At 41.8% G+C, this 16,388-nt stretch overlaps 1 protein-coding gene across 1 annotated transcript; it reads right to left on the bottom strand.

Annotated features, from left to right (window-relative positions):
* Nucleotides 1–3,146: 3,146 nt before the first annotated feature.
* On the bottom strand, nucleotides 3,147–16,188 carry EAF2 (ELL associated factor 2). The gene is made up of 6 exons (XM_027879767.1): nucleotides 16,017–16,188; nucleotides 13,568–13,662; nucleotides 12,775–12,911; nucleotides 11,907–12,052; nucleotides 8,301–8,567; nucleotides 3,147–3,986 (listed from the first exon to the last, which is right to left on the bottom strand). The coding sequence occupies exons 1-6, from the start codon at nucleotides 16,117–16,119 to the stop codon at nucleotides 3,940–3,942; spliced, it is 795 nt and encodes a 264-aa protein (XP_027735568.1). The 5' UTR covers nucleotides 16,120–16,188; the 3' UTR covers nucleotides 3,147–3,939.
* Between the last annotated feature and the right edge of the window lie 200 nt (nucleotides 16,189–16,388).

Below are 16,388 nucleotides of genomic sequence, written 5' to 3'. Positions count from 1 at the left end.
TTCTTAGAAATACCATGGCTCTCTTCTCAAGGTGATTCACTGTCTGTTAGCACGGAAGTGACTTACTAAAGTCCTTCAATCTGAAAAACAGTTATCTCCTGCCTTCCTCCAAAATAAGGAACAAAGTCCACACAATAAAGCTGATCATGTCAGGTGCCTTGACAACAAACTCACAATGAGCTGTGCTCCAGCTGATGCTGATACCATGATTTTGATGAGCATCTGTTTTCAGTAATCCATGCCTAGACACCAAAATAATTGTGAACAATTACACGGGAATTAAGATTATTATTTATCTGGACATTGTATCAAGTTTGGTGCTTATAAACTAGACCTTCCTAAACAGACATAACAGCATGAGGGGCAAGGATCTCAAGAGGGAATTATAGATAGAAAGAAAACCCCAAGTAAATGGCAATCCCAGTGTTAATCATGGAATACAGTGGTGCCAGGGCTGCCCTGAAGAGATCACCTCAGCCTCTCCACATGCCCCAGGGCAAGGTTCATGAAAAATAAGAGTAGGACAGAGTTCTTACAAAAATTGGAAGCTGCCAGGCAAGGTGGGTCCAGTTGGTAAGCACAGATACTCATCATTTCAGGACTTAACAGGGACTAACTACTGCAACTGTGGAGAAATAGTTACCAAAAAAACTGTCCATATACCAGGTGCCACCACGCAGAAAGAAGGGCTCCGGTGAGCTGTGGCTGCAGTGGTCCTTAGCACTGCAGTAGTCAGAAGACTAAAAAATTCTTAAGTTTTCAGCTGCATTCGAAAAGTATTTTTGGTTTATCAATATAAGTGATAAGCAGCTGTTCCACAAATCCAGAGTACACATAATAGCTTAATTAAATGTCACAGTAAAACTTATAATGTCACAATAAAAAATATTCTTCAAATATATCTGCTGCTTAGAGATACACACACACGTTTTAAATCTCTGGATGTACAGACAAAATAACTGAAAGCAACAAGATAGAGTCAGATACATTTCAAATTATTTTGAAAGAGGTTGTAGGAACAGTGGCCATGGAACTTACAGCAGTTGCTGATTTTATTACTTTATAGTTAAATTGATATCACATTAATAAAACTGTTTTTGAGGGAGATTAGAATTTTCGAATCAGGGTCCAAAAAAGAAAATTCCTTTTAAATCTCAGTGCAACTCCCTTCTCACTCCTGCTGCAGTAGGAGATATGAGGGCTTGGCACTGCTCAGGGCACACAACCCAAACCTTGGGGGAGGAAGTGCCCCCAGAAAGTCACAAAGGAGACCCTGGCCAACCCCTATGACAGCTGGCCAAGCAAGCCCTTTAGATCACCTGCCAATATTCCACAGGTACATGGATAGGGGGGGCCAGATCACATACACTCGGGCTGGAAATGGCATGCAGAGCTTTTTTCCTTCATGCATTTGTATGTTATCTTTTTCCTCTTATCTCCCCAAGAACCCTGCTACAGAATCTTATCTCCTGTCGTGATATTTAAAGGGAACCTTTCCTGAATTACCACAACAGTGCATTTGACAAAATATATCCATCTAGATCACACAATTATTTATGTTGAGTAGGGCCTGACTGGCCACTAACCACTTGTACTACATACTGTACAAAAGCTTAGACAACACTCTTCCCATCCTAGAAAGCTTTCAACCCAAAGATCAATTCCTAAAGATAGCACAGGCTTAGTTACAGTCCTGAGACCCAGGAACATAGGAAATCTGATTTACTCCCAGAGCTATATTTAAGCACTTGTATCCATCTAAGTCCAGTTACTCACAGACATAGGTAGATGGCACTCAGCAGTTATACTGCTAAAAGAGTGATTATAATCCATGTGTACACACACTCTGCATGATTTAGACCCTGGCCTGGTCCTCACTCCACACATCTGATCACTCCCATACACCTTGAACACAGTTATTCAGAAAAACATCAGCATGCTGGCTGGAATTGGAATTTAGCATTTACCTAAGGCAAGGCTTTCATGCAAATGAACCACTGGGGTCAGGGCTAAGGCAAAAAGAGGATATTTCAGCTCAGGACACTGCGTTATCATGCTTCCCTTTATTTAGCACACAGGGCTGCTCCTTAGTGCTAAGGATACCTGCAATATCTGGGCTCCTCACATCACCCTGGCAGACCTTAACAGCAGCACGTGCCAAGAACCAGGTGCTCTGCTGGAGTTCCCACACCAACAGTATGACCCACCAAAAAACTCAGGACACTTTCTCTTACAGGAGTTATTCCACAGCAGCCTTCCTCAAGATTGAGCATTAGGCCTTCTCAAAGACCTGTTCACCCATGGCTATTAACTCAAGCTTTTTTCTTTGAGCATAAACACAAGAATGTTTTGCTTCTTATGATGCCAACTTTAGGAAGCCACAAGACCAGCAGGCTGTGACCCGCTGCAGAGCGTGGACCAGCACCATAGTCTGGGGTACAGAGCATGAGGTATGAAGGCATTGGAAAGCAGCATTTCCCGTATTTCATTTAATTTCCCATATTTCATTTCACATATTTCATTGGGCTGATACTCAGAGCACAGTGCAGAGAATAAGCTGGTCTAGTACCATCTATTGTATACATTTCCTGAGTGGGCATTTTTTTCATGTCTGCGCATTCAGGCTTACATATGGGATTCAATCCTCTCAGTTTAGACACAGAGCTGTGACCCAATCACTGCAAGCCAGCAAAGGAGACTTCCGTGCAAGACTGAACATATTTATCTCTTCAGAACTCACCCTACAGACATTTCCTACTGTTAGTTACAAAACTCTTCAGTGGTAAATTACAGGATGAAACTCGGACTCTGACACACAGTTCTTCAGGTCTTGAAGTGTAATTTCAAATGAGGGAAAAATAAGACCTTTTCTTCTCTAACACAGTATCACTTCCCACTGGCACTTGGATGTCATCTGTAACAAACATTCATCAGTACACTTGCACCACCATAAATTTCTGGTGAGCTCTTACTTAGCTCATCTCACTGTAGCAAAAGCAACAAACACGGGTCTCGCAGAGAAGGTGGGGAGTCCATATTAGCTACCATTTCACTGCTTTATTTCTTTGCCTGACCTCTTCACTGGCATAACTACTTTAGATAGAAAGTGGAGTTCTTAACCAGTAAAAACATAATCTGACACATGAAAATGATAAATATTTGCTTTATTAAATTACTTTTATACTTTTACAAAGAAATTTTCTGATTTCCATTACAGAATCAAATGAAGGAAATTCGTTGCTGTCTCTGCAGTTACCTAAATTTAGATACAAAAAGGTTGTAAAAAGACCAGCCTATTCAAGTGACATAAAAAAGGCAGAGAATAGACAAGTTCCTTTAGGAATCTTGAGGCTCAGAAATATAAAGTCCCATAATACAATGAAATTAAGAATTCAGCAATGTGTTGAACAATTGTAAACTGTAACTGCACCAGTGGACCACATTATTCAGCAGTTTCCTTAAAGGTATGAACTGTGAACTGAACAAAAAGTATAGCTGACACAGCAGACCTCATTTAGTTGTTCTCCCTTTCACTCCCTCCAAGTCAAAGTTGTCAGATCAGCATTTAAATGATAGGAAGGAAACTTGCCTCCATAAATATCAGAAATTTCTCCATTCCATAGCTATTTATATAAAGTAACTAGCTGTTACAAATCAGTTTTCAAGTAAAACAGGTGGCTGAGGCAAAAATAATCAAAATCAGATCATACACAATTTTACTGTAAATACAGTAATTTGAAAGATAAACACATAACCATAGCACTGACAGGATATCAATGCTGCTCTATCATAGACATGATGTATCAGTAGAAAATTAGGATGTCTATTATCAAAATTGAGGACATTCATTCCAGTCTCTGGTAATCTAATCTTAGTGCAAAACAGATGCTAGGACATATTTAGCAAAAAAAGGTGATACATTTAAGGCCAGAAAGTTGTTCAGTCATCACTATCGCTTCCAGATTCACTCAGCTGCAAGTCATTTCCTAGAAGAGAGAGTCATCGAATTAGTCATTTTCAAGGAAATAATTTTCTTCTTTCAAGATATTCCCCTTCCCAATTAAAAAAGCTTACAAAAGCTACTACTAAACAGGTCAGGGAGACTGGACCAGACAATCTTTAAAGGTTCCTTCTAACCCAAACTATTCCACGATAAGATAATAAATAGGTGTAGAACCAAATTCCCCAGTGACAGAACTTCAGAGAGATCCCTTTTCTACAATTTTAAAATCTTGGCAAGGAAGCCATTAGCTTATTTGCACAAGTGCATTTATTTAATATCACCAGATCACAAAAGACAACACCTAGCTATCTCTGCCACCCACATTTCCATGCTTCATAAGTGGGAAAACTGCTGGTGAAAGCAGTTTTGTGAAAAACAAGTTGTTAGGTTTTTTTGAAACACATCTGAATGCTACTCGGCTGTGCTTGAAAACAGAATGGTGTCTCAATCAAGCAGCTCTTTGACATACCATTTAAAGATGTATCAGTGACCTACTATTTCAAACTGGTTTTGGAACAAGTGAAGAAACAAAACATCAAAAGAATTTTACACAGCACTTTAATTTGGTGACTATATATATGTACTTTTCAAAATGAGGAAGTAAGAAGAAAGACTATATTGTGCGTGCCATGGATGTCCATAAGCTTGGGGGTGGAAAAGAGGGAATTCTTCCCAGGATGACAGATAACTCACAAAAAATACAGCAGCATGCTGTACACAATCTACATCGTATCTAGCAACTTCCCACACGTTTTTAAGAGTCTGTGCCAACAAGTATGCTTTTACTCACACCTCCCTTGCCAAACAACCATTACAAAAGAAGAAAAGAGAGAGAAAAAAAAAAAAGAAATTCATCTCAGGTTGTGCAGAAATGGCCTAAAAAACAAATCAAAAATCACTGAAAGTGAGAAAACTGAGTTGGCACACTGTTTTCACTTGCCCTTTCCTCAGCTGCAGCACCCTCCACAGATCCCTTTTGCAGATGGGTGAAAAAGTAACCTCAAGGGGGTAAACCCCACAAGACACTCAGATTGGATCTTTTGTTCTCAGGCATACGATTTCTGCCAGAACACTGGAGTCTTTAACATGGCTGCATTTAGCCTTCCTTTGTTTTCTACTATGTCATCACTAAAGCTCAGAAAGTGGTACATGTTTCTCTGCAACAAAACAAAAACACTTTATATAAGAAAAGAACAGTGAAGATGGCTGTTTCCAGCAATCTCTAAAGTACTACTGCAGACAATTATTCTGTTTCCATCTCTCTATATGGACAAAATTTACAGCCGTGTAATTTTAAGATAAATTTTAAAAATCAATTTAGAAAGAACAAAATCAAGTTATTTGTCAACAACTATTCAGAACAATATAATATCCTAGAAAATAGTACTTCAAGATAGAGAATGGTATTGGTAAATTAAACTCATGTATATATCACTCAGAGGAGAATTACAGTGTATTCTTAGAAATCCCAGCCCTGTTATGCACTACCTACTTTAGGAGAGGACAGGGAGTGTGAACAAGAAGATAACTTCCAAATAGTGTTTCTGCAGCCTTCAAAAGTTATTTCAACACAGTTAATAGAAATTACATAAACCTTGTAACACCAGCCAAAAATATCAGTGCTTGTGAAAACCAGCAGATGGGAAAGCAAGAACTCCAAGTTCCAGAGGCAGAAATAATATGTTAGGATTTACTTCAGGGTAAACTTTCTGCCCCATTTTTATAACCCTACCCCCAAAAAACATCTTCAGAGAGATGGCAAAATAAAACAGTCTAGAGCTAACAAATTTCAGATGGATTTGGTGCAAAGATAGAAAGCTTATTTAATGAGGACTCTGAAGAAACTCTGTTGTGCTTATGGGGCAGCAGTGAAAAGGGGAAAAACAGTTGAATTCAGTTTGCACAGAGCCATTGCTTATTAGCAATATTAATTGGGGAAATAGATTGCACTGCAAATTACAACATTTCCTATGCTTTTAAATTGGAATATATTCAACTGAATTCTTACTAGTTGTAGGGAAGAGAGAAACTCATAGGAGTGATCTGTGCGTCACAGATCTTAGTGGTCACAGCAACACCAAACTAACACAAGGGAAAATTATTTATTGTACCAGCACCAAGGATAAGAAGAGGTGAAGTTGTGCTGAATACTTATGTACATAACACAAGGCCCCAAAATAGCCCATCTATGCTGGGTTTTCTTTGGAAAGTTACTTTGTTTAACATAACCCTCGTTTAAACAAAAAGTAGACATAAAGCAACATATGATCAAATATTCATGAAGAGCAGATTCATTAGTGCCACCATTTACAAACTTTGTTATAAGGCAAGTCCTGAGCCTACACAACAGCTTCTGCAGATAGAGAGGGGAAGCAGCAGTATTTTGGGGGTGAGGGGCAGTCTTGATCCCCAGGTTCCTGAAGAGGTAGATATGTGTATCTGACAGAAGTATTTGGTTACCATGCTCTAGACACCACCTCCTCCGTTTTCCAAGTTCCACAAAGCCTCAGCTGTATAATTTCTACATGCCAGATGAGACTCTGCTCTCTAAGCCTTCCCCCAGCCTTCTGCCTGTGCACAGCAAGTCAGAGGAAAACTTCACTAATTACCCAGTATGGCCCTGACTCTACAGAGGTGCACAAAGACTAGTCACAGACACAAGCAGGCAAACCTTAAAACAAGATTAGACAGGCAAACAGCTTATGCTGACATTTGTTGATTCAATATTTTACTTTTGCGGAACATTATTTGAGACAGAAGAAATGACTGTACAGAACCCCAACTGAGAACTCTTGCCACTCAAACTAGAACAGTGTGATATCCATTTAGTTTCTCCAGGTTTCACTCTCCTGCCAAATTCCCTCAGCAAGGGAGCTAGAGAAAAGCATTCTCCTTGAAAGTACCTATTTTGATCTTTACCTAGTTGAAGTGTCTTGTGTTAACTGCACTGGAAGCTGGGGATGGAACTGTGTTAAGCCCTACCAGACCTGTAGCCATAACAGAAGGAAATGGCATTAAGCTCGAGAGCTGGGCGAGCTCAGAGGCCTGAGGCGACAGGCAGAGGTTCTACCTGTCAACGTGGTTCTCAAGCACCACCAAGCCACCAACTTCCCCTGTAACAGTTTTGATGTTGTCATGTTTCAAGCAGCGTTTTCTCACTATGACTGCTGGAACTGGTGGACTTGGCCACCTGTACTTGTAAATGTATTTCTCACTGGAAGCTTTGCCAGCTGGGATTCTGTCACTGGGGATAGAGTTTTCATAACAGTTTTATTTAAAGCATGGAGAATGGGAAATGGCATTTGTGAATAAGGGTTGAAATAAATGGCACCCTAAAGTTGTGCAAGTTGTAAACATGAAGACATTGTTCTCTGCAGTGACAGCAAAATGAAAGCAGCATTTAGTCCTTTGCACATGAAGTCACAGGACCTTTCAGTCTGATCTTATCTGTTAATGCAGTACATCATTAAACATCTATGCAGGTTATTTAAGTATTTAAATACTAACTAAAAAAAAAAAGAAAAAACACAAAAACCCCAAAACACACACACACACACACAAAAACCCCAACAACATGAACTCCGTTCATGTTATCCATTAAGGGCTGAAATAAAAGTAGATCTGCCAGAGTCTAAAATTTCAATATAACAAGTTTACATATAAGTGATAAACCTTAAAGGTCTTAGGCTGCAAACCAGGGTTGATGGGAATCTCTTCAAACCAAGAGCCAGCAGCTAAGCACCTAATTAAAAATGTAATCATTTCAGAAGAGTCACCATAGGTGAATACTCACTTCTGTGTCTGAATATTTCTGCCATTTAGCTAGTGACCTTAAGATTCTCTACCTAGAAGGACTTTTTTATGTGAGAGTTTTCCAAACTCTCCTTTTTGGAATATGCTGACCACTCAATTCTAGGCTGTGCAGCAACCACTCTGGAACATCAGAGCTACTCTTCAATTACTCTTCATTACTCCCAATATGTTTTGGGAGTGCCTTGTTAGTTCAAGTATTTTCAACACAAAATTACTGCTCTCCAGTCGTAACGTATAGAGCTGGAGGGGAGCCAGAAGAGTTTAGGAAGTATTTTCAACTGCATCAGCTTTAATTTAATATCTCTGGGGACCACGAACCTTCTAGCCCACTGTCTAATTCAGCCTGCTGCTGAACAATCAAACCCTAGCATCACTTCCCACAGTTTTAATTATAACAGAGACATACTTAAAAACAATATGGTTTCCTTTCAGAATCCTGATGTCTGGAATTGTGCACTAAGAAAAGAACAGCCTTTGTACTTACGTAGTGTATTCATCATATGACCACTGCTCTCTTGGGATCTGTTATGACTGGCATCTTTGTCAGGAACAGCCTGTTGTGGTATGGCAGACACAGTAGGCTGGGGCTGCAAATACGGCATCGACATAGGAAGAGAGGGCTTCATTTCCTCGTCTTCAGAATCGCTAGAACTATTTTCACTACTTGATGAAGAGGATGAAGAACTTTTAGAGTCAGATGAACTGTCAGAGCTACTCAGCTGGTCCATGATACTGGCTTCTGCTTTTAGCTCTGCAAACAATATGATTTGTTTCTCAGTTAACAGTCATCAAAATTGAAATATAAGGAGGAAGTAAAAAATAAAGAAAAAAAAAATCAACAGACATCAGGTAAACACACTACAGTGACTTGAGCAAAACCCAAACCAAACCCACCAAAACTCTCCAGAACAAAGAAAAGGGCACAGGCAACATCCAGCCTCTCATGTGGTTTTCTTCTCTCATAGCTCGGGCATTTTCTCCCTTTCAATCTAAGCACTAGAACAAGGGTGACTGTGAACCCAAACGCTTCACCCCACATTCCAGGGGGTACTGCATTCCCACATAGCCTTTAATTTCCACAACTAGTAAGTCTTCTGTATTTTCCTTAGCAACCCCAAAGATGCCTTTCACCAACTAAAAACTGCAGTTACAATCACACAGATAGTTAGCTGCAAGATGTCAGCAGCTGCACCCAAAATGCCTCCCAGCAGTTGAGCATTACAATCAATACATTTGTTTGGACCATGTGACATTTTGCTCAGAATCAAGTTAAGCATGAAGAACATCCAAAGGAACCATCCATGGTTTATATTAGGAAGATTGCAGCAAATCCTTGTTCTCCTTATAGATGTGGAGATGTGGATCATGCTGCACAGTACGCATTTTTGATATATAGTAGCTAAGTCCAGCACACAGAGGGCATTAATATTTGCAGAAGGGTACATGTAATAATTGTGCAAAATATGAGTGCTGAGAGAAGCCTGAAACAGAGCACTGAATCCTGGTGGATGGAGGACTTGAGGAGTTATGCAGTGTACAGAAGTTCATCACTATACAAGATTGTAACTACCCAGGCAATTGTTCAGATGGTCTTACAAGCATTTTGAATAGTCCAGGAACAGCTTTGATAGAGCAGACACAAAAAGCAAGGAGGAGTGGCTCATCTCACTTCAAATTTACCCAGTATAGGGCAGGCTGAAGATAAAAGTCACCAAGTCACAAGACAGTGAAGAGCTTAATCAAGAGAAGAAGGGAGAGGAAAATAAAAAAGGTTCTTCTTCAAAACAAACTTCCATGAAGCCTTCCAACTCAGAGTTATCAAATACTGGTCAAAAGGAAAGATACTTAGGCCAGCCTTATCAAAGGCCAGTCTAAAGAAAATGGAGTTCCGGAAAAATGGCACCTGAAATAGTGTAGCTATCTGTGGCTACAGGGATAAACTTACCCAATGCCAAGGAAGAACAGAAACAAGAGAAGACCACACTGGCCGCCTCAGACATAAGGAGGGGAACAGAAAGAAAATAAATATGGAAGCACCTAAGCCCCCTTCTGTTACTAAGGATATGTATAAGAGAACATGATCTACCACCCACCTGGAGCTGTAACCTAACTGAAAGACACTATCCAAGTCCCAAGTGTTTAATTCCACTTTCTCCTCAGCAGTGTCTAATATAAAAAAAAGTTTCAAGTGAATGGCTAATACCAAAACCTGAGGAGTAAGACCTCTGCCTTGAATTTTGATGTAATTTAAGCAGACAGAATTTAAAGTAAGTATTTTTAACCAGTGAAGGAAAGACTGTACTTGTACTAGAGGATAACAGAGGATAAAGGCAGAGTGATCTTCCCCCCACTCCAGAAAACAAAGTTAGTAACAAGTTCCAGGTAGCGTACTTAAGCAGGAACAGTCAGTTACACAACCATGGGATGAAGAATGATTAAGTGGGCAGCACTTCTGAAGAGTCTGTGAGTTACAGTGATCTCTAAGCACTGTTCTACCAGGCTGTGCTGTTGCAGAAAGGATTGATACTATTTGGTCTTGTGACACTTTAGACATGATACTATTTGGTCTTTGTGTATAAAGATGAACTGTGCTTGTAAAACAGCCGCCTTGCTCAACTCAGCACTGCTAGAACCTTACCTGAAACAGAAAATGTGTTTAGGGACTATACCTCAGCAGGTTTTTGAATCCTTATAAGAAAGCTAAAGGAAAGTGACAACAAATCAGAGATCTAGAAAATGCAACTTCTAAGGAAAGATTGAAGCATCATTTTGGATAAAGAATGGGAAAGACAGAGCAGCTTCTGAGCTCCTGAGTTTCATGGAGGACTGCTCAAAAGCCAATGTTCTGTACTTGCATGATAAATATGATAGTAATGGGCTTGCTGTCACACTATTTGTGGGGAAAAACCTGAGCAGTAACAAGAGTAAAGCCCTGGAATGGCTTGTCAGAGACTACACAGGATCTGTCAGTGGAAGGCTTTAAGAACAGGTTGAAAATTACATCAGAAATCTGATTTTTGGACAGAAGGATGGACTAGATGACTTGAAAAGGTCCCTATCACCCCTAGTTGTCAATTTTTCTGCATTTTTAGTAGTACTCAACATTGGACTGGCACTACACAAGAGTTTGATAAGTGTTGGCAGCCTCTTTGCTGACCTGCATGGGTTTGCCCCCACCACTCCCCCAAAAGCAACAGACCACCAAGAAAAAGCATAATTTCATTCCATGAGCTTAAATACTCCTTCCCCTTTGCAGCAACAGATGTATTCTGGTACTGTTCTGCAATATAGATTTCTGGTCAGAGCTTAAGACCAAAATGGAAACAAAAACCATCTTCATAATGATACATCTAAAAAAATCTGTTTAAAGGAATTCAAAACAACTTGGGAGGCAGATGTCAGTTCCAGTCAATGAAACTGCCACCTGTCAGCATTTCTGTAGCAAGTAATTACCACCTGCCATCATCCTTGTCCTCCAAAAGGAAATAAGGCCTCCTATTAAGTGAAATATGAGTGTCACACCAAACCAGAGTCTCTCAAGAAAACAGCGCATAGCACTGCTCAAGGGTTGATTTATGCAGGGTTTTAGCTGTCTTTTTCATTGGAGCCTCATCTTTCACAAGGTTCTATCTGGTAATTTAAAGTGTATTTTGAGTTGTAAAGCACTGTAACCTGTGTGTGCTGAGTGCACAGAAAGAAAATGGAGCAACATCAAACTGGAAGTGACTCGGTTCCAGTGCCTCAATACAACCACATACTTGATTAAAGTGGCAGTGGAAGATAGAGACAAGGAGAGAGCAGTGGGACCCTTGGCATTATTAATCCTAATGGTCCGCAAGTTTTTTACCTTAGCAAGTTACAAATGCTGCTTTGTTACCCACTTGAGCCAGACTGGTCATTTCCATATCAAAGTAAAGTGCTTACATGATCAATTTTAATGTATTCAATCTCAAAAAAACCAAACAAAAACCAAACAAAAAAAAAAACCCAACCAAACAAAAAACACCACACAAGCAAAAACCTGGGCTCTTAAATACTAATTGCTCATGAAGAGCAAAGTTTCTGAAACTCATGTATCAGTGGAGCTTACCTCGTTCAATATCATCCATGGGAGAAGATGGAAACATTTTCTCTTTTGATGGAGAGTTTTTAACGTTGTTTGGAACCTTGGTTGCATTTCGCATTTGCTGCTGTTGCTGCTCGATGCGAGACTGGACTTTACTGCTTCCTTCAGCTCTGTGTGCAAAAGGAAAAGATTTCTAATTGCTAGAGACAAGATGCAAGGAAGAAGGCAAAATACAGGGGATATGGCACAATGGAATTATTTCTCATGCCTTTCTAAATACTATAATTAGATTCTTAGGTAAGTTATTATACTGGCATAATATTGTTTATCAATGTGTTAAAATTTGTTTTTTGATACAGTGCTAATAACTTTATAACACTTTATCAGCTGATTTGTTTTTATACCTAGCTGCTCAGGATCACTTAATAATAATTCTGCTGGAAGTTATTTATATGGACTCAGCCACAGGAAAAAAAAAATTAAAAAAATCTTAGTATGAGAAAAACAAGCCATTAAAATTACTGAAGCCTGTCACAGAATTTATATATTTTTTATTTCCTAATTTACAAGTCAGAAAACAGCAGGCAAACTACTGATATTATTTCTCCCTCCAAACTCATCAGAAAAGAGTTACTATTTCTCTCAATAATGTAACAGGTTTTGGTTAACAAAAAAACAAAGTCCCATTTCTTTTGCAGTCAAGATTCGAAAGCTGTGAAGTCAGTGTGCTGAGAGAGCGGGCTTTTCACTCCTTTGAACAAGGCCAGGTACTTTCCAAAATTATGTTTTGCTAAAAATAGTAATGGGTAGTTAAGTATCTCAATTCAGGCCCATTAACAAATCGATTTTCACAGTGATTAAAGCACAATTGTTTCTCTTGTAAATCACCCACCTGGTTTTTTTCACAGTGATGTTGCTACTAAGTTTCTCTAGGCGACATTCTCCAGTGTCATGGTTGATAATTAAGATACATTCTTTTAGGTAAGGCTTCTTTGAGCCCTTGAACACAGTCACTGGTGGAGTTGAGCCCTATTAAATCAGAAGTCCAGTAAGTCTTTCTTCTTAGAAACAGCAATCCATCAGTCATGGCAAGTTCACTACAAAGGATCATTTCTAGCCTATAAAACTGTTACTGGTTCATTTAAATTAGATTCACAGTAGCCACGTCCAAAAGCAGGCGGTATTTGACTGGAATGGGATTTCACTCAGCTTAGTTTGGAACTGATTAAATGCTTATTTCCCAAGGAGAGCAGGCTCCCTGTAGGACTCCTTTCACCAAAAGGGGTTTCGGTTCCCATATCAGCAGAGCAGTAAAGCATGGCAGGTAGTAAATTTTCCCTTTCCAGTCTTTCCTGCTTTAGAACTGCACTAGAGCAATAAATACCAAGGGGAAACTTGCACTGCCAACACACACACAAAGCTTTTCTGAGTACGCAACACTCTGGGTCATCCTACAGCATATTTCCAATGTGGCCAACACACTTAAAGTTACAGTGCAGCTGCTTAACCTTTGGGTCTTCTGTAGTCTTACATTCCCAGAGCAATTGTTTTTCAACTCTGAAAATCACATGGGCAGCCCTGAAACGGCACTGAAACTTTATACCCTTCCATATTCAGGATATATACTTATGACAACAAAATAAATCACTCCCTTAGGCCCGCCACTCCTCAGCCACCCCACTCACCTCAATATTTGGCAGCGTTATTGTCACCTGTTCACCTTTGCCAACTTCAAGGTCTCCTTCACAAGACATATCGATAGATGCAGGCTTAAAGTCATCTAAATATAAAAACAAGATGGGATTATTTACAGGCTTTTCAGGCATCTTATCAATGTAGACACCATTTAATTGCAGTTGAAGTTAAAGCCTTTTAAGTTAAAGCCTCTTTTTGCTGGTGTATCACCTACTATTCCTATTATTCCCCTGAGCCTCCTCCCCTGAGCAGATTGTTCCGTAAGTCAGTACAATTCAAAGTCAAGCTGCTTTTCTCAAGATTCAGTATAAGTGTTAAAACCTTTTGGTTAAAATTAGGAAAATATTAGGTTTTAGTGGATAAAGAGGCTGAACAAGCTGTGATATATTACAAAGGATAAATCCTCACATAGTTATTTTCAGAAGAATCAATAAATAGTTCTTTAAAATGTTGATCCCAAACATGGGAGATGTAGAAAAGTGACTGAAAATGCAAAGAACAATATCAATCCTCAATATCCATTTCTGACTTTATTACAACATGTGTGTCAGAAGCTGGCCAAAACTTGGAGTTTCAGTATAGGTATTTTTGTCACAAGTGAAATTACTTCCCAATTTAATATTAGCTTCCCTTTGTCTTTTTCAACATCTAAAGTACTGGTTAAAATAAGTTTTAAAGAAAAGAAGGTATCCATTTCCGATCCTTTTAAAAAACGTGACACATGAAAAACAAGCAGCTCTGCCTCAGCACGGCAGCTCTGTTACATACCATAATACTACAAAGTATTATTTCCACCACAAATGAATTGGGAAGGGTTACAGTCAAAAGGCTGCCTGCGCTGATCTAGGGAGACGGGGTGGCAACAAAGAAGCTTTACGAGGCCTGTGGTAACATCTGTGGGGTTGAACCCGCGGCTCCAGGTACCGCAGGGCTGGAGGGATGCCGGTGTCCTGCCCCGCACACGGATCGAGGCGTGGAGGGCCCCCGTCAGCCCATTCTCCGCTCCCCGCCCGTGGCTCGGCACACGCTCCTCGCCTCGCAACCTGCCCCGTCTGGCGCTGCTGGTCACCCGCGGCGGCGGCACTCCCGTGGCTGGGGAGCTTCCCAGTTCCACAGCTCGGCCTGCAGCCACGGGCCAGGCGGCACAGACCACAGCTGGGAAGCGCGGCTCCAGCCTGCACACCAGCCGGGCAGGAAAACCAGGCTGCAGGAGCCGGTGGGCAGGACCGTGCGCGCAGCAGGAGGCTCGGAGCTGGCACACAGGTAATAGCCCCTGCTAACCTTCTGCAGGGCAAACCCCCACGTGTTGCCTCACAGGGACAAGCGTAGAGCAGTTGCAAAGTTTCTCATCAAATCAGAGAATGTTTGCTTTATTTAGTACACGGCCACTGGACTGTTAATACCTAAGAAAATTAAGGTACTGATACTTCCGATCTTAACTTCTAAACAGCTGTTGTCCTCCCTTTTTTTGTTAATATAAACGTCAGGCGTCCAAGGATATTTCTGCATGTGCTTTTGATAGAACTGGTGAACGTGCCAGTTTCTATGTCTCATTTGTTGGAAAGGAAGAGAGATTTCAAAACAGATTTCAGAACAAATCATCAAATTACAAGAGTCAGCAAGAAACTGTAGGGATAGGAGGTACCAGATGTGGTGGTTAGTCCTCTTTAAAATTAGGGCAAATTTCAAGCTGCAGCATTTGTTTAAATCCATTTATAGCTTTCCCCCCTCACCTCCACTTCCACAGTCACAGACAATCCTCCCTAAATGCCGTTCCCTTTGCTCACAAGGAGCACATTGCCCCTCTCTCACACAGGACACTCTCCGGAGAACACACGCGGGACTGAATCTTGGGGATCAGTCTATAAATAACCAGACAACAAAACCAGAAGCAGCAGTCCTAAATTACCAGGACTATAATCCTGAGAGCATTTGTTTCCTAGCTACCCTCAGAATCTTTGAGCACACACCTCTCTAGATAGTAATTATGTACTCAGGGAGGTGCACTGGCTCCGTGATTAACGCTGCCTGCCTGTAACCTTTGATTGCTGAATTGTACGGAACTTCTGAAAACTCGGCGCAAGGGAAGAGGGCTGAGCCAGAGCTTCAGCTCAGCTCGGCTACCAGCAGAACCGCAGGGAGACACTATGGACAAGGCATGGAAAGCGAAGTCAGTGCCCAGAGGGTGGCGAGGGGCAGCTCCGCGATACAATGGCCGTTCATGCCCCGGCACCGACTAAAACCTGCACCGCACCGATCCCGAAACCGGCACCGCACGGCGCTCAGCTCCCGGCTGCACCCCAGAATCAAGGGGTGAAGGCAGCCACCGGGCCGGCAAGGCCAGGCCAGGCCGCGGCCACCCCTGCCCCTCAGGGCACTGCGGGGACAAACAGCCGGGCCCCCCTCCCCGGCCCCCTGAGGGGCTGCCCCAGCACTCACAGCGGACGGTGTGGAAGGCGCAGCGCGGCTGCTTCTCGAAGCTCTCTCCCAGGTTCAGCACCCGCGCCTTGGGGTCGTAGAGCGACGGGACCGCTCCGTTCATCGCGGCAGCGCCTCACACCATGGCGGGCCCCGAGGCCGCCGCCGCAGCCCGCACCGAGCATCCCTCACACCGCCGGGCCCGCAGGCCCCGCCCACCCCGCCTCCGATAGGCCGCCGCCGCCACAGCCCCGCCCTACCTGAGCTCGGATTGGACAGCGCGTGCGCCCCTCTGTAGATCTCCACCAATGGTGCTGCCGGCCGCACCGGCCCGCACGCGGATATGCAAATGACCCCCTCCTCCCTCAGCGGGGAGCGCTGGTTGGCGGAGAG

Source organism: Empidonax traillii, unplaced genomic scaffold (genome assembly GCF_003031625.1).
Source record: "Empidonax traillii isolate 1590-97213 ecotype Southwest subspecies unplaced genomic scaffold, ASM303162v1 scaffold57:size2250009, whole genome shotgun sequence".
NCBI lineage: Eukaryota > Metazoa > Chordata > Aves > Passeriformes > Tyrannidae > Empidonax > Empidonax traillii.
This window is presented reverse-complemented; position numbering and strand designations above follow the sequence as displayed.

Coding starts and splice junctions, on each gene's coding strand:
- EAF2 (XM_027879767.1), bottom strand. CDS start 16,119: ATGAACGGAGCGGTCCCGTCGCTCTACGACCCCAAGGCGCGGGTGCTG. Junction 13,663..16,016: donor CGCCTTCCACACCGTCCGCT/GTGAGTGCTGGG, acceptor TTTTATATTTAG/ATGACTTTAAGCCTGCATCT. Junction 3,987..8,300: donor TCATATGATGAATACACTAC/GTAAGTACAAAG, acceptor TCTCTCTTCTAG/GAAATGACTTGCAGCTGAGT.